The 14,250-nt window shown below is 37.8% G+C and overlaps 1 protein-coding gene across 10 annotated transcripts in view; it reads right to left on the bottom strand.

The window, feature by feature from the left end:
• Positions 1-14,250, bottom strand: part of PSD3 (pleckstrin and Sec7 domain containing 3) — a 575,483-nt gene that overhangs the window by 195,942 nt on the left and 365,291 nt on the right. Inside the window, exon 10 of one of the 10 annotated variants that reach the window (XM_058443514.1) lies at positions 7,440-7,520. The exons of the other annotated variants lie outside the window; for them this stretch is intronic. Within the exon in view, the coding sequence (XP_058299497.1) occupies positions 7,440-7,520 (81 nt within the window). The remainder of the gene's footprint in view (positions 1-7,439; positions 7,521-14,250) is intronic. 10 annotated transcript variants of the gene reach the window in all.

Here is a 14,250-nt window from a genome sequence, read left to right as displayed (position 1 = left end):
AGTAAAATTATGCTCTTAAGGAAAACCATTCAAAGTCCAGGTTAGTAACATATCCCACCCATCAAGTTGGCCTCCTCATTGCCCTACTAGTCTACTAAGCTACTTTCTAGACTTATATTTAATCCATTTTTATTCATTTAGTCCATTAGAACACACATTCCATGAGGGCAGGGATTTTTCACTGTTATACCTTCGCCGCCTAGATTAATGCCTGAAGACTGCACCCTTAAATATTTGCTGAATGAATGAATGATTTTAAGAAAAACAGAAAAAAAAAAAAGTAGAGAAAGGGAACTAGAAGAGGGAGTGTTAAACTTCACAAAGGAGTTTATCATTATAGGTTCAGGTCAAGTCCCACTTTCACTCATCTCTTCAACCTTCACTGATTTCTCTCTTCTCTGATTTTCCATGGAATTTCTGCACCATACAATTGAGCACTGAAATACTCATTGCAAGAATTCAGTGAAAAGTTGAGAACCTCCTATCCACCAAACTCTACACAACAGACACGGTCTATGCCTTCTCCAAACTTACAGTCTCGTAGAAACATTCAACAAAGTCAATTAAAAACCAGCTACCACAGGTGCACATAGAAAGAACACTTAATTTGGACTTTGAAAACAGGGAAGGCTTCTCAGAGGAAGAGACAGCTAAGGGAAGACTTGGAGTGTATGAGTTAGCCAGATAAAAAGGAGGTAGGAGTGTTTCAGGCAGAGGAAACAGCATGAATGGGAGACTTAGAGGCAAGACAGAGTGTTTAGGAAAAGTGTTTGGGAATTGAAGGAAGTTCAGTGGTTCTGGAGTACATGGGCAGCAAAGAGCCAAAGCTGCTGGGGTGGGCAAGGACCAGACTTTTAAGGGCCAAGCAGTCACCTTGAGTTACAAAGCGTGAGCTAAAAATGTGAATTATGTGAAGTCATGCATACGTTAATTAGCTTGATTTAGCCATTCCAAAATGTATACAGATTTCAAAACATGTTGTACATGATAAATATAACCTTTATATGTCAATTAAAACTTTTGAAAAAAAGAACTATGAAAATGAATATGAAAGGGAAGCTGGGAAGGGGAAGGGGACAGAGAAAGGGTGGACGCCTCACATGTCAGTTCTGCTTCTCAGTTATTCTGGATGATTTCTCATAAGAAAAGCAGAGGTCTGGTTTCAGGCTTTCTCTATATCTCAAAATGGCTGTTCAAAAAATGTGGAATTCACAAGAAAACCTGTTGATTTGAAAACTTTGATTCTTCCGGCACCTTTCCCATCCAAAGAAAAAGAATGGCTGTATAATTTAACAACAGAGACTAATAAGCAATTTTAAACGCTAGAGACTTCATCAACCGTAAGAACCTTAAGTCCCTTTCAATTTTCTTCCCCTTTGAGACTCTGAACTAGTCAGCAGAGATTTCTGAACTACACGTCCCCCACAATCCACAAACCTATAAATTTTCATAATTATGCATTCTGTAAAAGCTTAAGCAATGAGCTAAGGAAACAGCTCTAAGTGGTTCTGATTTCAATTTCTCTGTTGCATCAGATTAACTGACTCCTTTAATCCACAGCACTGTCTAACATTAGTCCATACTCAATACCAAGTTCTAGTCAAATGTGGGACCTTGTGTAAGGTTCTTACCCCAAATTATTTCAAGATGAAGAGGGCTGTATCTAGACTTATGCAGTTCTCCTAAGAACATGCCACCACATTAAATAAAAGTAGCGTGCAACAACCATAAAATGAATAAACAAAGGTCAAAGCTCCTAAGACAAAAAAAGGGTGCAATGCAGGTTTCTATGTAAGGTATAGATTTTAACTGGATAATTTTTAGTAATTGTGTATCAAGAAAAGATACCCAACATCTGTCTCATGTATTACCTTCAAAAACTCTTCTTTCTCTAAATAGCTTGCACTCTCTCTGGGCCATGAATGAAATGAGGCCACTGTGAGAAATTACAAATGCCATTCCGGGGGAAAATCCTTCACATCCCTATCTCGAGCCTACTACACAGGAGAAGGAAATAAATCCTCATGCTAAACTTTCCACTGAGGACATTACTAATTCAATTTCTCTTAGCAACGTTGCTACAATGCACTAAACATTTCTACCCAGTAAAAACTCATATTTATCACATTCATTTATTTCCATTTTAATTAGAATAGCAAAGCCTACATTCCATAAAGACTGGAAAAGAAAGCATCATAAAGCAAAAAAAGCTTCCCCATTTTTGAAACAGGAACATCATACGGCATACTAGCTATTGACTTTCAAAAATAAGAAATATGCTCAAGTATTGCCTCTTTCCAATGACAAGTAATATGCTGTGTTTTTCCCAAGGCACCACTTCTTTTGAGATATTTCAAATATGAAATATTTCTTTGGGACAGCTCTAAAAAACATGCATTTATTCCACAACCACACAACAATAAAATGAGGACCTGACCTTCTAGGTATGACGGTACCATGGCACAATCATCAACATTGCCACCAATTCTCATCTGCTAATATGTAAAATGTCTCCTTCTCCAGCTGACAAGCGGTATTCTCCAATATAAACAGACATGTACACCCCAAATTATAACTAAAACATCATCTAGCTTTGACCTGTCATTGTGGAGGAAATACAAAAACCCTTTATATATAAATATTAACGAGATGACCATGCATTATAGCTGAATTAGCAGTCTGATCTTTTACAAAGTCGACCCTTAGTAACTTTGAGGAAAGATAAAGAAAAGATACGTTATATCCATTGTTACATTCACTGGCCTTTCATCCATCCACTCAAAAAGCATTTATTGATCACTTTCTATGTGCCAGATACTGTACGCTGTACAATGTTTACCCATATTTTTGGCTTCTATCCCTTAAAATACCAGTAGCAGCTAATTGCCTCAGCTGTAACAACCAAATACATCTCCAGACGTTGCCAGATGTCCTTTGGGAAGACTTGTCTTAGAGTTTAAGATTCTGTAGCCACTGTTTTTCAGAAATTTAAGATATAACTGAAAGACAAGATATGTGTACTTGAAATATATGAAAACACTGAACAAATAAATAGCCTATAATAACATTTTAGGGTTGGCAAGATGGCTACCAAAAAAAAAAAAAACATGTACCTAGCTAAGGTCGAAAATAATGTTTATTTTTAAATAAAACTTTAAAAAGATAATTTCTTTCTAAAAGCCATTCCAGTCTGTCCTCTCTAGAAAATTCACCCCTTTACCTCCCCCACACAAAAAAAACATTCTTCACAAGCCTGGCCAACATGGTAAAACCCTGTCTCTAATGAAAATACAAAAATTAGCTGGGCGTGGGGGCGGGCACCTGATATCCCAGCTACTCGGGAGGCTGAGGCAGAAGAATCGCTTGGACCCAGGAAGCGGAGGTTGCAGTGAGCCGAGATCGCACCACTGCACTCCCGCCTGGGTGACAAGAGTGAAACTCCGCCTCAAAAACAAAAAAACAAAAAACATTCTTCATCACATAGCAAAACATTTATTCTGACTATAGACTAATGCACTCATGGAGTCAGTGTTAAAAAATAAAGACCAGAAGGACGGAAACAGCAAACAGATCATTAAGGTGAGAGTGGAAGATTCCACCAATTAAGAAAGGCATCTTAGATTCTCTATACCCTTCCTCTTTTATCTATTTGATACTTAAAATTTACTGCCCTGTATCAAACATGATCTCAGTAACTCTTTTTTAATCAACTGTTTAGGACAGTTTCAGGAAAGGAATTGCTAGGCAGAAAGACAACAGGAGAAACAATAAATCTTTTAAGTACAAAAAACTGACAACAAAATGAGAAAAATACTACCTTGTGTGCTCAAAGGAAATTGCTTATAGAAACGGAAACCAGGACTCAGAACAGTCATGTGTTCTACCCAGGAAATTAAAAGTTGTACTTTCAAAAAGGGTTTCAGATCCTTCCAGAAAATCTAAAATAAAACTAGGTAACTACCTTCTAGGTTTTCCTGGGAACACTTGCCATTTGAACAGAAAATACACATTGCAAACTCTCCTTGGAGTGTCTGGGTCTTTGCTTTTAAATAAAAACGTTTAACCTAGATCCTTCTGCTTTGTTTTCTGCCCGTCAGTGAGCAGGATGCACAGCTATTCCAGGAGTCTGAGAGGTCAGTATGGTTTAATCAGTAGCAGGAAATATTCTTTAGGGAAAATAAGTCATCTTTTTTCCACTGTTTTTCTTTTGAGAGAGACAAGTAATTTTCTGTCTCTCATATACAACTATAAGAAATTGGTATCACTGTGCCCCCCAGAGAACTGTCCCCCTAGGAGCATTTCAGCAGAGTCACCTGCTCCAAGTGAGGACAAATATAAAGCTGGTAAAAAAACAACCCCCCTCCCCCACAAAAAACCCCACTAGCTACAAAGCAAGAAACAGCGACTAAAGAATGCCTAAGGAATTTGTACTAAAACAAAATACTGATTGTAGATGGACAAATGGAGTCATAGAACTATCTGGGCACACAGTAAACAGATATGAGAAAAGAAGGAAGATTCGGAAGCTACAAATCCTGTCTCAGTAATCTATTGCTCTGTAACAAGCTACCCCAAAAGCGAGGGGCTTTAAATCATCATCAGTTCATTTGCTAGAGATTCTGTACATGTGCAGTTTGGGGCAGAACTCAGTGAGAACAGGATGTCTCAACCCCATGTGCTACTGGCCGAGCTAACCTGGGGCTGGAGGATCCAAGATGCTCCAGGTCCAATGTATGAGCATGGTGCCAGCTGCAAGCTGGAGCACCTTGATGCTCCTACACATGGCTTCTCTCTCCAGCAGGATACCTTGAGCTTCCTTCCTTACATGGTGGCCCTGAAACTGCCAGGCCTCTTAAGGCCTGCAGTTATAACAGCACCACTTCTGCCACATTCTGTCACACAAACCAGCCCAGACTTCGGCGCGAAGGGAAACAGACTCTACACTCCTGATGAATGGAACAACACGTTCATACAGGGATGGGAGAACTCCAAGTGGTATTTTCTTTTTTTTTTTTTTTTTTTTACAGATATTCTACCACAAGCCCCACTATTGTGAACCACGATAAAATAAAATGAAATTAGGAAAAAGAAAAGATGACCAGGACTAAGTGCCTTTCCTATACATGCCCCCTCCCTATCACCACCATCTTCTGCCCTTGACTCTTCAGCCAACGAAGGAGAGAAAAGAAAGAACAGAATGAAAGGTGCAGTGCAGACTATAGCATCACGGACAGCAACGGTGGTTACAACATCTCATTAGGGTCCTTTAAAAATACAGAAAGAGAACAAATGAATGAGAAACTAGAACCACCACTTACTTACTGCTTTTTCTTACTACTTTTGGCTCAATGTATGTTTTACCAAAAAAGAAATGCTACAAAGATTTGGTACCAGATAAACAATATATAAATTGTTGGGGAAAAAAAGGAAAAGTTCTTTTTTTAAAAAATGAGAGATTCTACTTTTTAGGGTCATAATTGTATAAGTTCAATGTTTCTAGCATATCTTTCTAGAAGAAACACTAGAACAGCCACAGGTGAAAAAGAAAACTGATAAACAGAGGGGGTAATATAGTAGATCCTGTGGACAGACGACATCCTTTTTCCTGCGCTAAAGTGCAATGCTGCAGAATGCCATCCCCCTCTTGAAATCCTGACTCTTAGAGAATAGAAAATGGTGGTATTACTCATGCATGACCTTTGCCAAAAAGTGGCTGGCAGATGGGTTTACATAGCAAAGTGGAGATGTGATGAGATTATTCTGAGTCCCCATGAAACTAGCCCAGTTGAGCCTGGACAAGAATTTCACTGGATAAGAGGCTTTTTACTTTCACAGAACGTAGACAAATGTGCCATGTCACAATGGCTTCCACTCATGTCCTGGTTTATCATCATTCCTCCCTCCACTCCTTAACAGAAACCAAAAAAAAAAGGCAATTATCTTTCTTCCAGCTACAGATGTTAATCCTCAACTAAGTTTTAATAACATCCCATGCCGGCAGTGTCTGCAATGTACTAGAAAGGCTTTGAAGCCTGCAAATCATTCAGGACAAAAGGGGGAAATCCAAGTCCAATTATGGGAAAACGAAAAAAAGAAAAAGAGCAGAAAAGCCCTTCAAATCAGACCACACAGAAGGCCAAAACCGTAGATGAAAGGAACTGAGAAGCTATGGGTTTTTTTGCTGCCTCTTAAATACAGACCCCTAGGCAAAGGCAGCACTTATTTAACATATCCACAGGTATTAAAGTCTGTAACATATAAGGTGCTAGAAAAATAACTTCAGTGACTGTTACTTATGGGTCTAGATAATTCTTAATATTGACAAACACTGGTCCCTATGTAAAAGACAAAAGTAGAAAATATCACTAAACTTGGAGGTAGAAACCAGACTTGAATTCTGTCTCTATGTATAGCCTTTGGAAAATTACTTTTTGTTTCAAAGCCCAAGTTTCTTCATCTATAAAAATATGGATTAAAAATACCTTCATTCAAAGAGTTGTACTATAACTTTTCAATGAAATTCGTGTATATGTCTGAAAAACAGTATCTAATAAATGTAAACTGTGTATGATTCTGATCTTTAATACAGATTAAGACTCCCAAGTAAAAGTCCTTTTTCTTTTTTTAAATCATGGAAAAGACAAATTTTGTTGTCACAAGATGATGGTTCGATGGTTCTCGGTCAGATTTTCTTCCTCCTGGGAAGACGATCTTGGGTAAGTCTTTTCTCTTTCCAAGTCCTAGGTTCTCCATTTCATTTATTTGCTTGCAAACCTGAATTCATTTGGAGGCACTAACAGTAAACACGGCAAATAAAGTCCCTGCCCTTATGGAACTTGGTTAAGTCATGAGGAGACCTAAAAGCAATGAATGTACAGTGTTGGCTAGTGTTTTCTGTATGATGAGGTGACTGGGTTAGAATATCTTCAAGACCCTCTCCAGGTTTAAGCCTGTGAACCCGTAACTGTAAATATAAAAGTCAACAAAAAGAAGGAAGACCACAATTTCTCATTCTGATGTTTTGTAGGGTGTTAAATCATTCTTTCTCAAGCCGAAATCAAAAGCTTCCAGAGAACAGCAATGCCATTACAAAGGCTTTCTGTACTAAAAACGAACGGTCCTCGTCTAAGTTGAAAACTTAAAATTCTACTGTTAAAGGGAAAATCAAGTCTTCACATCAAAGACTGTGCCCTTTATCCCCTTGAAAGCAATAATTCAGAGAGTAACATTGGCACACACTCCAAGGACCACCCATGCCTTAGCATACAGAATCAGAAACAGTTTACTAAAACTAGGGTCTGTTTATTAATCCTACATTCAGTAAGAGTTTGAGAAGGGAATAATCACCAAAAATCCCTAAGTTCTCTCCTCTGATTATCAGTGGGGCTGTAGTTCAACTCCAGGAGAACACTTTATACAGATAAGAGGAGATTACTTACCCTCAGGGCAGGAGAGCATGTTGCGATATGGAAATAATGGTGCCCAAAAACAAGAGATGAAAAAAATTGGGAAAGTTTCACCTAAAAAGAGATAACTTTGTTGAATCATAGAAGTAATCTTCAATTATCAGAATGGTCATTGAGATACTCACAATCAGAGTAATACGCTGAATGGTGAATGGACGATAAATGTACCCAAGTGGACACACTACTCCCTAGGATAAGATTCCCAGTGGATAGGAATGCTTTCTCTGCTGCCTTTACACTATATCCTTTATTCGCCCTACAAACATATCTAAGGCTATAGTAGTTAGATGGAGGGTAGGTTCTACAAGCACGGTTTTTCTCTGACGGATTTCTATCTCCTGGTAGCATGGTTTTTACTGGCAACCTCAAGTGGGTAAGCCTTACATAAAAAGCTTCAGTTTTCAGAATGAATCAAACAAGGATTAAGAAATAATGACCATAAACAGTTAGAACCAATACAAATTTATGAGGATGATGAAACTATGAGAAAACATAGGATTACTGGATACCAACAACAGTTCTTCAAATAATTTTTCAGTGATACAGCATCAGAAACTTTCTATTTAAGTGAACTAATAAACAGGCACCTGAATAGTAAAATTAGGTTTTAGGAAACTTATTTGGCAAATTGAACAAAGACTGTCCAGCAGAATTCATTAAAAATATAAAAAATAAATACAAACAATTGATATGCTAACTATAAATTGTTTTTATGGAAATTAGCTTCTGACAAATTTCAAGTTTCTTAAAACAATGTAGAATTCCAACAAACTTGAGCACATCTCCTATACTACAGTTTACCTATTTAAGTATAAGCATAAACCTTATATACCTCACGTAATTTCTATAACTTCCAACTTCCATACTTACAAACTCTGGAATAAGATGCCCTATATTATCCAATCAACATTCTAGCTCTGCCACTTACTGTGAAATTGAAGGCAAGACACTTAACTACTCTGCTCCTTAGTCTGTTTCTTCTTTATATCTAAAAAGTAAAATAATGGTACCTACCCTCAAGGGTTACTGCAAGAATCAAATGTGTTAATATATTTGAACACTAGAACAATGCCTGGCACACCATAAAAATTTTTAAATGCTGGGAATTTTATTACCGACTGTGTTTATTAGTATACATATTTATAGATGAATATGTGTTAGTAAACACCATTTACTAAACTGTTTACTAAAACTAGGCTCTATTTATTAATCCTACATTCAGTAAGAGTTTCAGAAGGGAATAATCACCCAAAATCCCCAAGTTCCCTTCTTTGATCATCAATGGGGCTATAGTTCAACTCCAGGGAAGTATTTTATAGAGATAAGAGGAGATTACCCCCAGAGCAGAAAAGCATGTTGAGATACGGAAATAACGGTGCACAAAAACAAGAGATGAAAAAAACTGGAAAGGTTTCACCAAAGAAGAGGTAACTTTGCTGAATCATAGAAGTAATCTTCAAATATCAGAATGGTCATCAATTAAATCAGTAATTAGACTTATTATTTGTTTTTCCAACGGTAAATTTGGCTGATGATCAGAAAAATCTTTTGAATCAAAGCTTTCTGATAGCAATGAGCATTCTTTCCAAATGAATGCTAACATTAAAAACAAAATGCTGCTTTTCAAATATGGAGAGATGATTATGCTGAGTGTGAGGCTGGACTAGATGACATAAAAAACTCAGAATTGTAGAATATTAACATTTGAAAAGGACTTCAAAGTCATCTGCTTTTGTGATTTAGTTGTCCATTGGAATAATCTGGGGAGCATCTGAGAAAATACCGTTCTCATCCCAGATCAATTAAAATCAGAACTTTCTGGGGGTAGAGGCTGTGCACTACTTTGCTTGTTTGTTTTATTTTGTCTTTGTAATTGTCCCAGGTAGTTCTAACACAGAGCCACAGCTGAGAAACACTGCATTAGTTCACAAATGACAAAACTAGGGCCCATGGTTGGAAAATAATGGAACTATAATTTGAACCCAGGTACTATGCTGTGCTATTTATTTATTTGTGTGTGTGTGTGTGTGTGTGTGTGTGTGTGTGTGTGTGTCTGTGACGGGGTCTTACTCTGTAGCCCAGGATGGAGTGTAGTGCATGCTCATGGCTCATGCAGCCTCGGCTTCCTGGGCTCAGGTGATCCTCCCACCTCAGCCTCCCGAGAGGTGGGACTTACTTTTTTAAATATATTTTTGTAGAGATGGAGTTTCACTATGTTGCCCAGGCTGGTTTCAAACTCTTGACTTCAAGCAGTCTGCTCGCCTTGGCCTCCCAGAGTGCTGGGATTACAGGTGTGACTCACTATGCTTGGCCTCTATGCTATTTCCAATAAACTAAATTACTCATAAGGTCTATGGCTTTATAATATGCATAAGGCTATTAATAAGTCTTGCAAATATAGGTTTTGGGGGGGTAAGAATATACTTTATTTTTTTCCCCAGGGTACAGACTGTTCTCTAGTCTATTATCACTTCCTAACTTTAAAGACATGATTTCACTGAACTTCAGTAGAAAATACACACAAAACTAGTCTTGTATCATGGGGTTTACTTTTAACTTTGATTTTGACCTACTTGAGCCTGATTTCCTATTGTCTGAGCAAGTATGCCCTTACACAGATCCTTATCACACAGGCAAGAGGCACAGGCTCCCTCTACTCAATTTGTGATCAAGAGAAACTGCTGATAAATTATTTTCTGCTTGCAGATGACACCAACTAGAAGCTATCTTTGCTAGATTTTGAAAGCCTTAATCAGTGTGAAATTGGGAGAAGGGCAAAGGAATGGAAATCAGGAAATCTGAATGGCTAACATGGGGTCACAAGGAAAGAAGAATAAGCCCAGAACTGAATGTTAATCCCACAGCTCAGCTTCTACATCACAAACTGTGACCATGACTTTCTGGTGACCAATTTTGCATATCATTTCAAATAAGAGGCCTCCTGGCAGGTGGGAAAACCATGGCAGTGGGAAGGAGAAGTAGCTGTCCTTCTCTCTGTTCTGTCTTTACCCACATGAATTAGAGCCTTCAACAACTCACTATCTCCTTGAAACTCCTTTTCTCATTCATAAAATGGGAAGGTTCATCAAGGTCATCTCAAGGGTGACTTCGAATTACAATGTTCTATGATTAGATAACACCTGCATTGTCAAGAAGGATGGGGCTGGCCTATGATGTTTATACTGTGAATAGTTGCTTTTCCTGTGGACAGAATCTACCAGATGCTAAATAGAATCCACACAGTAACCATACACATGGTTAGGGATCTACCATACACATCACATGTTAAATTTTTAATACAGTAATCATTATCAGAAATGTGAATTCCATCACAGGTTAAACCTTAACACGAGTAGGCTGAAAATCAAACTGGCATCTTACTCTCGGCAATAAAGACTCATACTAGCTACCTGATAACTCCACGAAAGAGATATAAACATCATACACATTGAAGAGCTGACTATAGCTTGAATTGACTGATCACTTTCCAGAAATGCTTTTCTTGGATTGCTGAGAAGTAAGCTATACCCACCCCCCCACCCCAAAAAAAACCCAAGAAATCCCTTCACCTCAAAGAATATTCTAGAAAAAAATTCTAGTCATTTTTTTGTTCTGAAATGTATCTTTCAATATATTTTAAAGACAAAAAAATACCACAAGGATGATTTCTTTTCCTTTTAAGAAGAACCTTCGGCTCTTAGGTATCACAGATTGTTCAGAACAACTTGGACTAAAGGCGGATTTCGCCTAGTGATTTAATTAATAAACATGTTTGTGGTTCAAAAATCATTTTGGAAGGCACATATGGAAAACTAGGAAAACTTCAGATGGATGAAAATTTAGCAACAAATATATTTAAGGAAGAATATTAAGCAATTGAAAATTAATTTAAGTTGAAAATGCTTCCCAGTTATAATCAGTAACAAGGAAGCAGATGATTCTCCCACAAAAATATAGAATTGTAGGCAATAAACAGATCTTTGTGGAAGAAAAAGAGTAAGCTATTTAAGGCAAAAAATAGGTGTTCCCATGCTTAATTATTAGTTATAAACTCGCTGTTGAAATACCAAGAGTATTTAAAGAAACAAGAGGCTGGACAAACCTGGAAAACATCACATGTAAATACAGTGCCTTTGTCTGAACTCTATAGAGAACCAGAAAGTGTTCTAAAACATCTGTGTTATTATAGGGTTGAAAATAAAGAAGAAGATAATATGTACTTTGAAATCTATTTTCTAATTTCCATTTTTCATGTGTCTAATAGCTAAAGATAAGACATTCATTTTATAAATACAGTACCACTATTAACAAGCATGGTCACAGGGCTCTAATTTATCCTATTTATAGTAGCAAAAAAAACCCCACTTTTTTATTATAAATCAACAACTTATAATTGTATATATTTGAGGATACAAAGTAATATTACGATTTGAAAATTCAAAGTGAAATAATCAAATCAAACAAATTAACATACCCATTACCTCAAATACTTTTTTGCAGTGAGGACATTTGAAATTGACCTGGCTTTCTGGCTAAGATCAAGTATAGTATCTGTCTTCATCAGTCTAATTCTAATATTTTTAAAGAATATTAGAAATCAGATGAAAGTAACATTATCAGCTATCTTTAGAACGTAAGTTATTTCTAAATGAAATGTCAAGAACTCACAAATAATATAATATCAAATCTGGGATAACAGACTGCGTAGTAATTTTCTCGTGCATGGACAAGCTCACAGAGACAAAACTGCAAGATGTTCCTATCAACCAGAGTGGAGGCCGGCCAGCCTCCAGGAGCAGGAGCTGCTGTCCATGGAGCTGCCCTGGACCCACTCCACATTCCCCTAGCACGGCGTTGCTTTCCTATCTTCTGTTCCCAGGTCTGATCTCCGACTGGCCCGCAGAACTGGACACTGACATGGGTTCTACAATGACAGCTCCTGCTGTGTTAACTCAGCCTGGATCGCCCCCACACTGCTTTATGAGCACTAAATTTTGGCAACCTACTCTCTCTCTCCTCGGAATCTGACCTCAATTGCACCCTTTTTGTTCCACTTCACTTCTCCTCAGTTCTGACAGCTTGCAGTGACCTTCCCTAGCTACAAAGAGAAAACTGTGTTAGGTTTCATTTGCAAAATTCTCAAGTAGAATCCATCACACCTTCAGTCCTGTTCCCTAAGGGCCCTTTTAGCAGTCACATTATTGCCCCCTTATTATTGGCAGAGAGAGTCTGAGTGACCTTGGATGAATCTCTACTGCTTTTTGAGCTTAACCTTGACAGCCCCTCGGTTTCATTATCTAAAAATTTAGGAATATCAGACTATCTAGAAAATCTTTTAAGATTACTTCCATTTCTAATAACCTGTTCATATTCCTAATCTCAGTGAAATGACCCTACCAGGTGCTTAAATCCCAAAAGTCACATGGAAATCCTCTCTCTCACTCATCCTCATATTCAAATGAACAAATGATTCCCTCTGTCCCACCACTTTGTCTCCTATTCCTCCTAACGTCCCTTAAACCTCAGCTCTGTGAGGCTGACTTCACTTCCCCTGCCTTCCAGCTGCTTCCGGGTTCAGCACTTCCACTTGACTTTCCCAGTGACTTTTGGCTTTTCTCTGAGTGTAGATTAACCTGGGTACCTCCCTGAGATCAGAGGGCTTATCTGACCCTCAAGAAATAAGTCCTGGTGCAAAGCCAACAACGAATGAAGGAATGAAACGGAGAAAGGAAATATCTAAAGATTTTCAGATCCAAACATAAAAAGGGATTAAAATAATGTTTTCTATTGTCTGTTTTTTAAAACTCAGAAAACACAACACTGAGTAAGAGGGAGATGAGAATAAGTGGTGGGGAGAAAGGAAGGAAGCACACTTACAGGTAAGAGTTACAGCCCAGAGAACGAGCGAAGCATGAGACACATGTAATCTCATTTCCTCCTGTAACAACTGTTTACAAGATGCGATGTCATCTCCATTTTACGATTAGAGAAAGTGGCCTCTGAAAGCCTCCTTAGTTTGCCCAATGTCACAATGCCAGTAAGTGACAGGGTCAGAGCTTTAACCACGATGATGTGACTCCAAGAGTCCACTGATCTTTCCCTAGAGTTTGTTACCATGATGATCTCAACTTTACAACAGTGGTCCATGGCAGTAGCTTATGTCATATTAAAATCTTAGAATTTCAGTATGCAGGAAGAAGAGTTTAAAAACAATCCTAGAATTTAAGAAACCAAAGTATTTGGGAAATAAGAGGGAAAACTCCACCAACACTGCAGCTGTGCTATTCATCTATAGACTCTACTCTTGTACTGGCACTAGCTACATATGTCGGCACCTTTGAAATGCAGTATTTTAAAATCCAATCCTGTGCTAAGATTATCCGTCCTATCAGCAGCATGCTGCATTTTGGGATGCCCTCTCCCACCTACTTGAAGCTCTCCAGAGACTGTGATACAACAATATGGGCTTCAACACACTGCATCTAATTTTATTGTTTAAAAAAAAAAAAAAAAAGGCTCTGCCATATGGTTACCAACAAATGAAATAGTGACTGTCGCAAACAGAATAAAAAAACAGGTGGAGGCCTGACAAAAAAAAGTACAACTGAAATGAGATCTAAAAGATTTAAAAATAGCTGGTCAACCAGTAATGTATAGTTAAACAAAAGTGTTTAAAAAACCAGGATGAAAAATGTATAAAAACATTACCAAGAGTAATATGAGGAAAATAATGCTTTCAACATTTTCATTTTATCCTTGGAAAGCTTTGGTGATTCAAATTTAA

This window comes from Hylobates moloch, unplaced genomic scaffold (genome assembly GCF_009828535.3).
Source record: "Hylobates moloch isolate HMO894 unplaced genomic scaffold, HMol_V3 SCAFFOLD_8, whole genome shotgun sequence".
Taxonomy (NCBI): domain Eukaryota; kingdom Metazoa; phylum Chordata; class Mammalia; order Primates; family Hylobatidae; genus Hylobates; species Hylobates moloch.
This window is presented reverse-complemented; position numbering and strand designations above follow the sequence as displayed.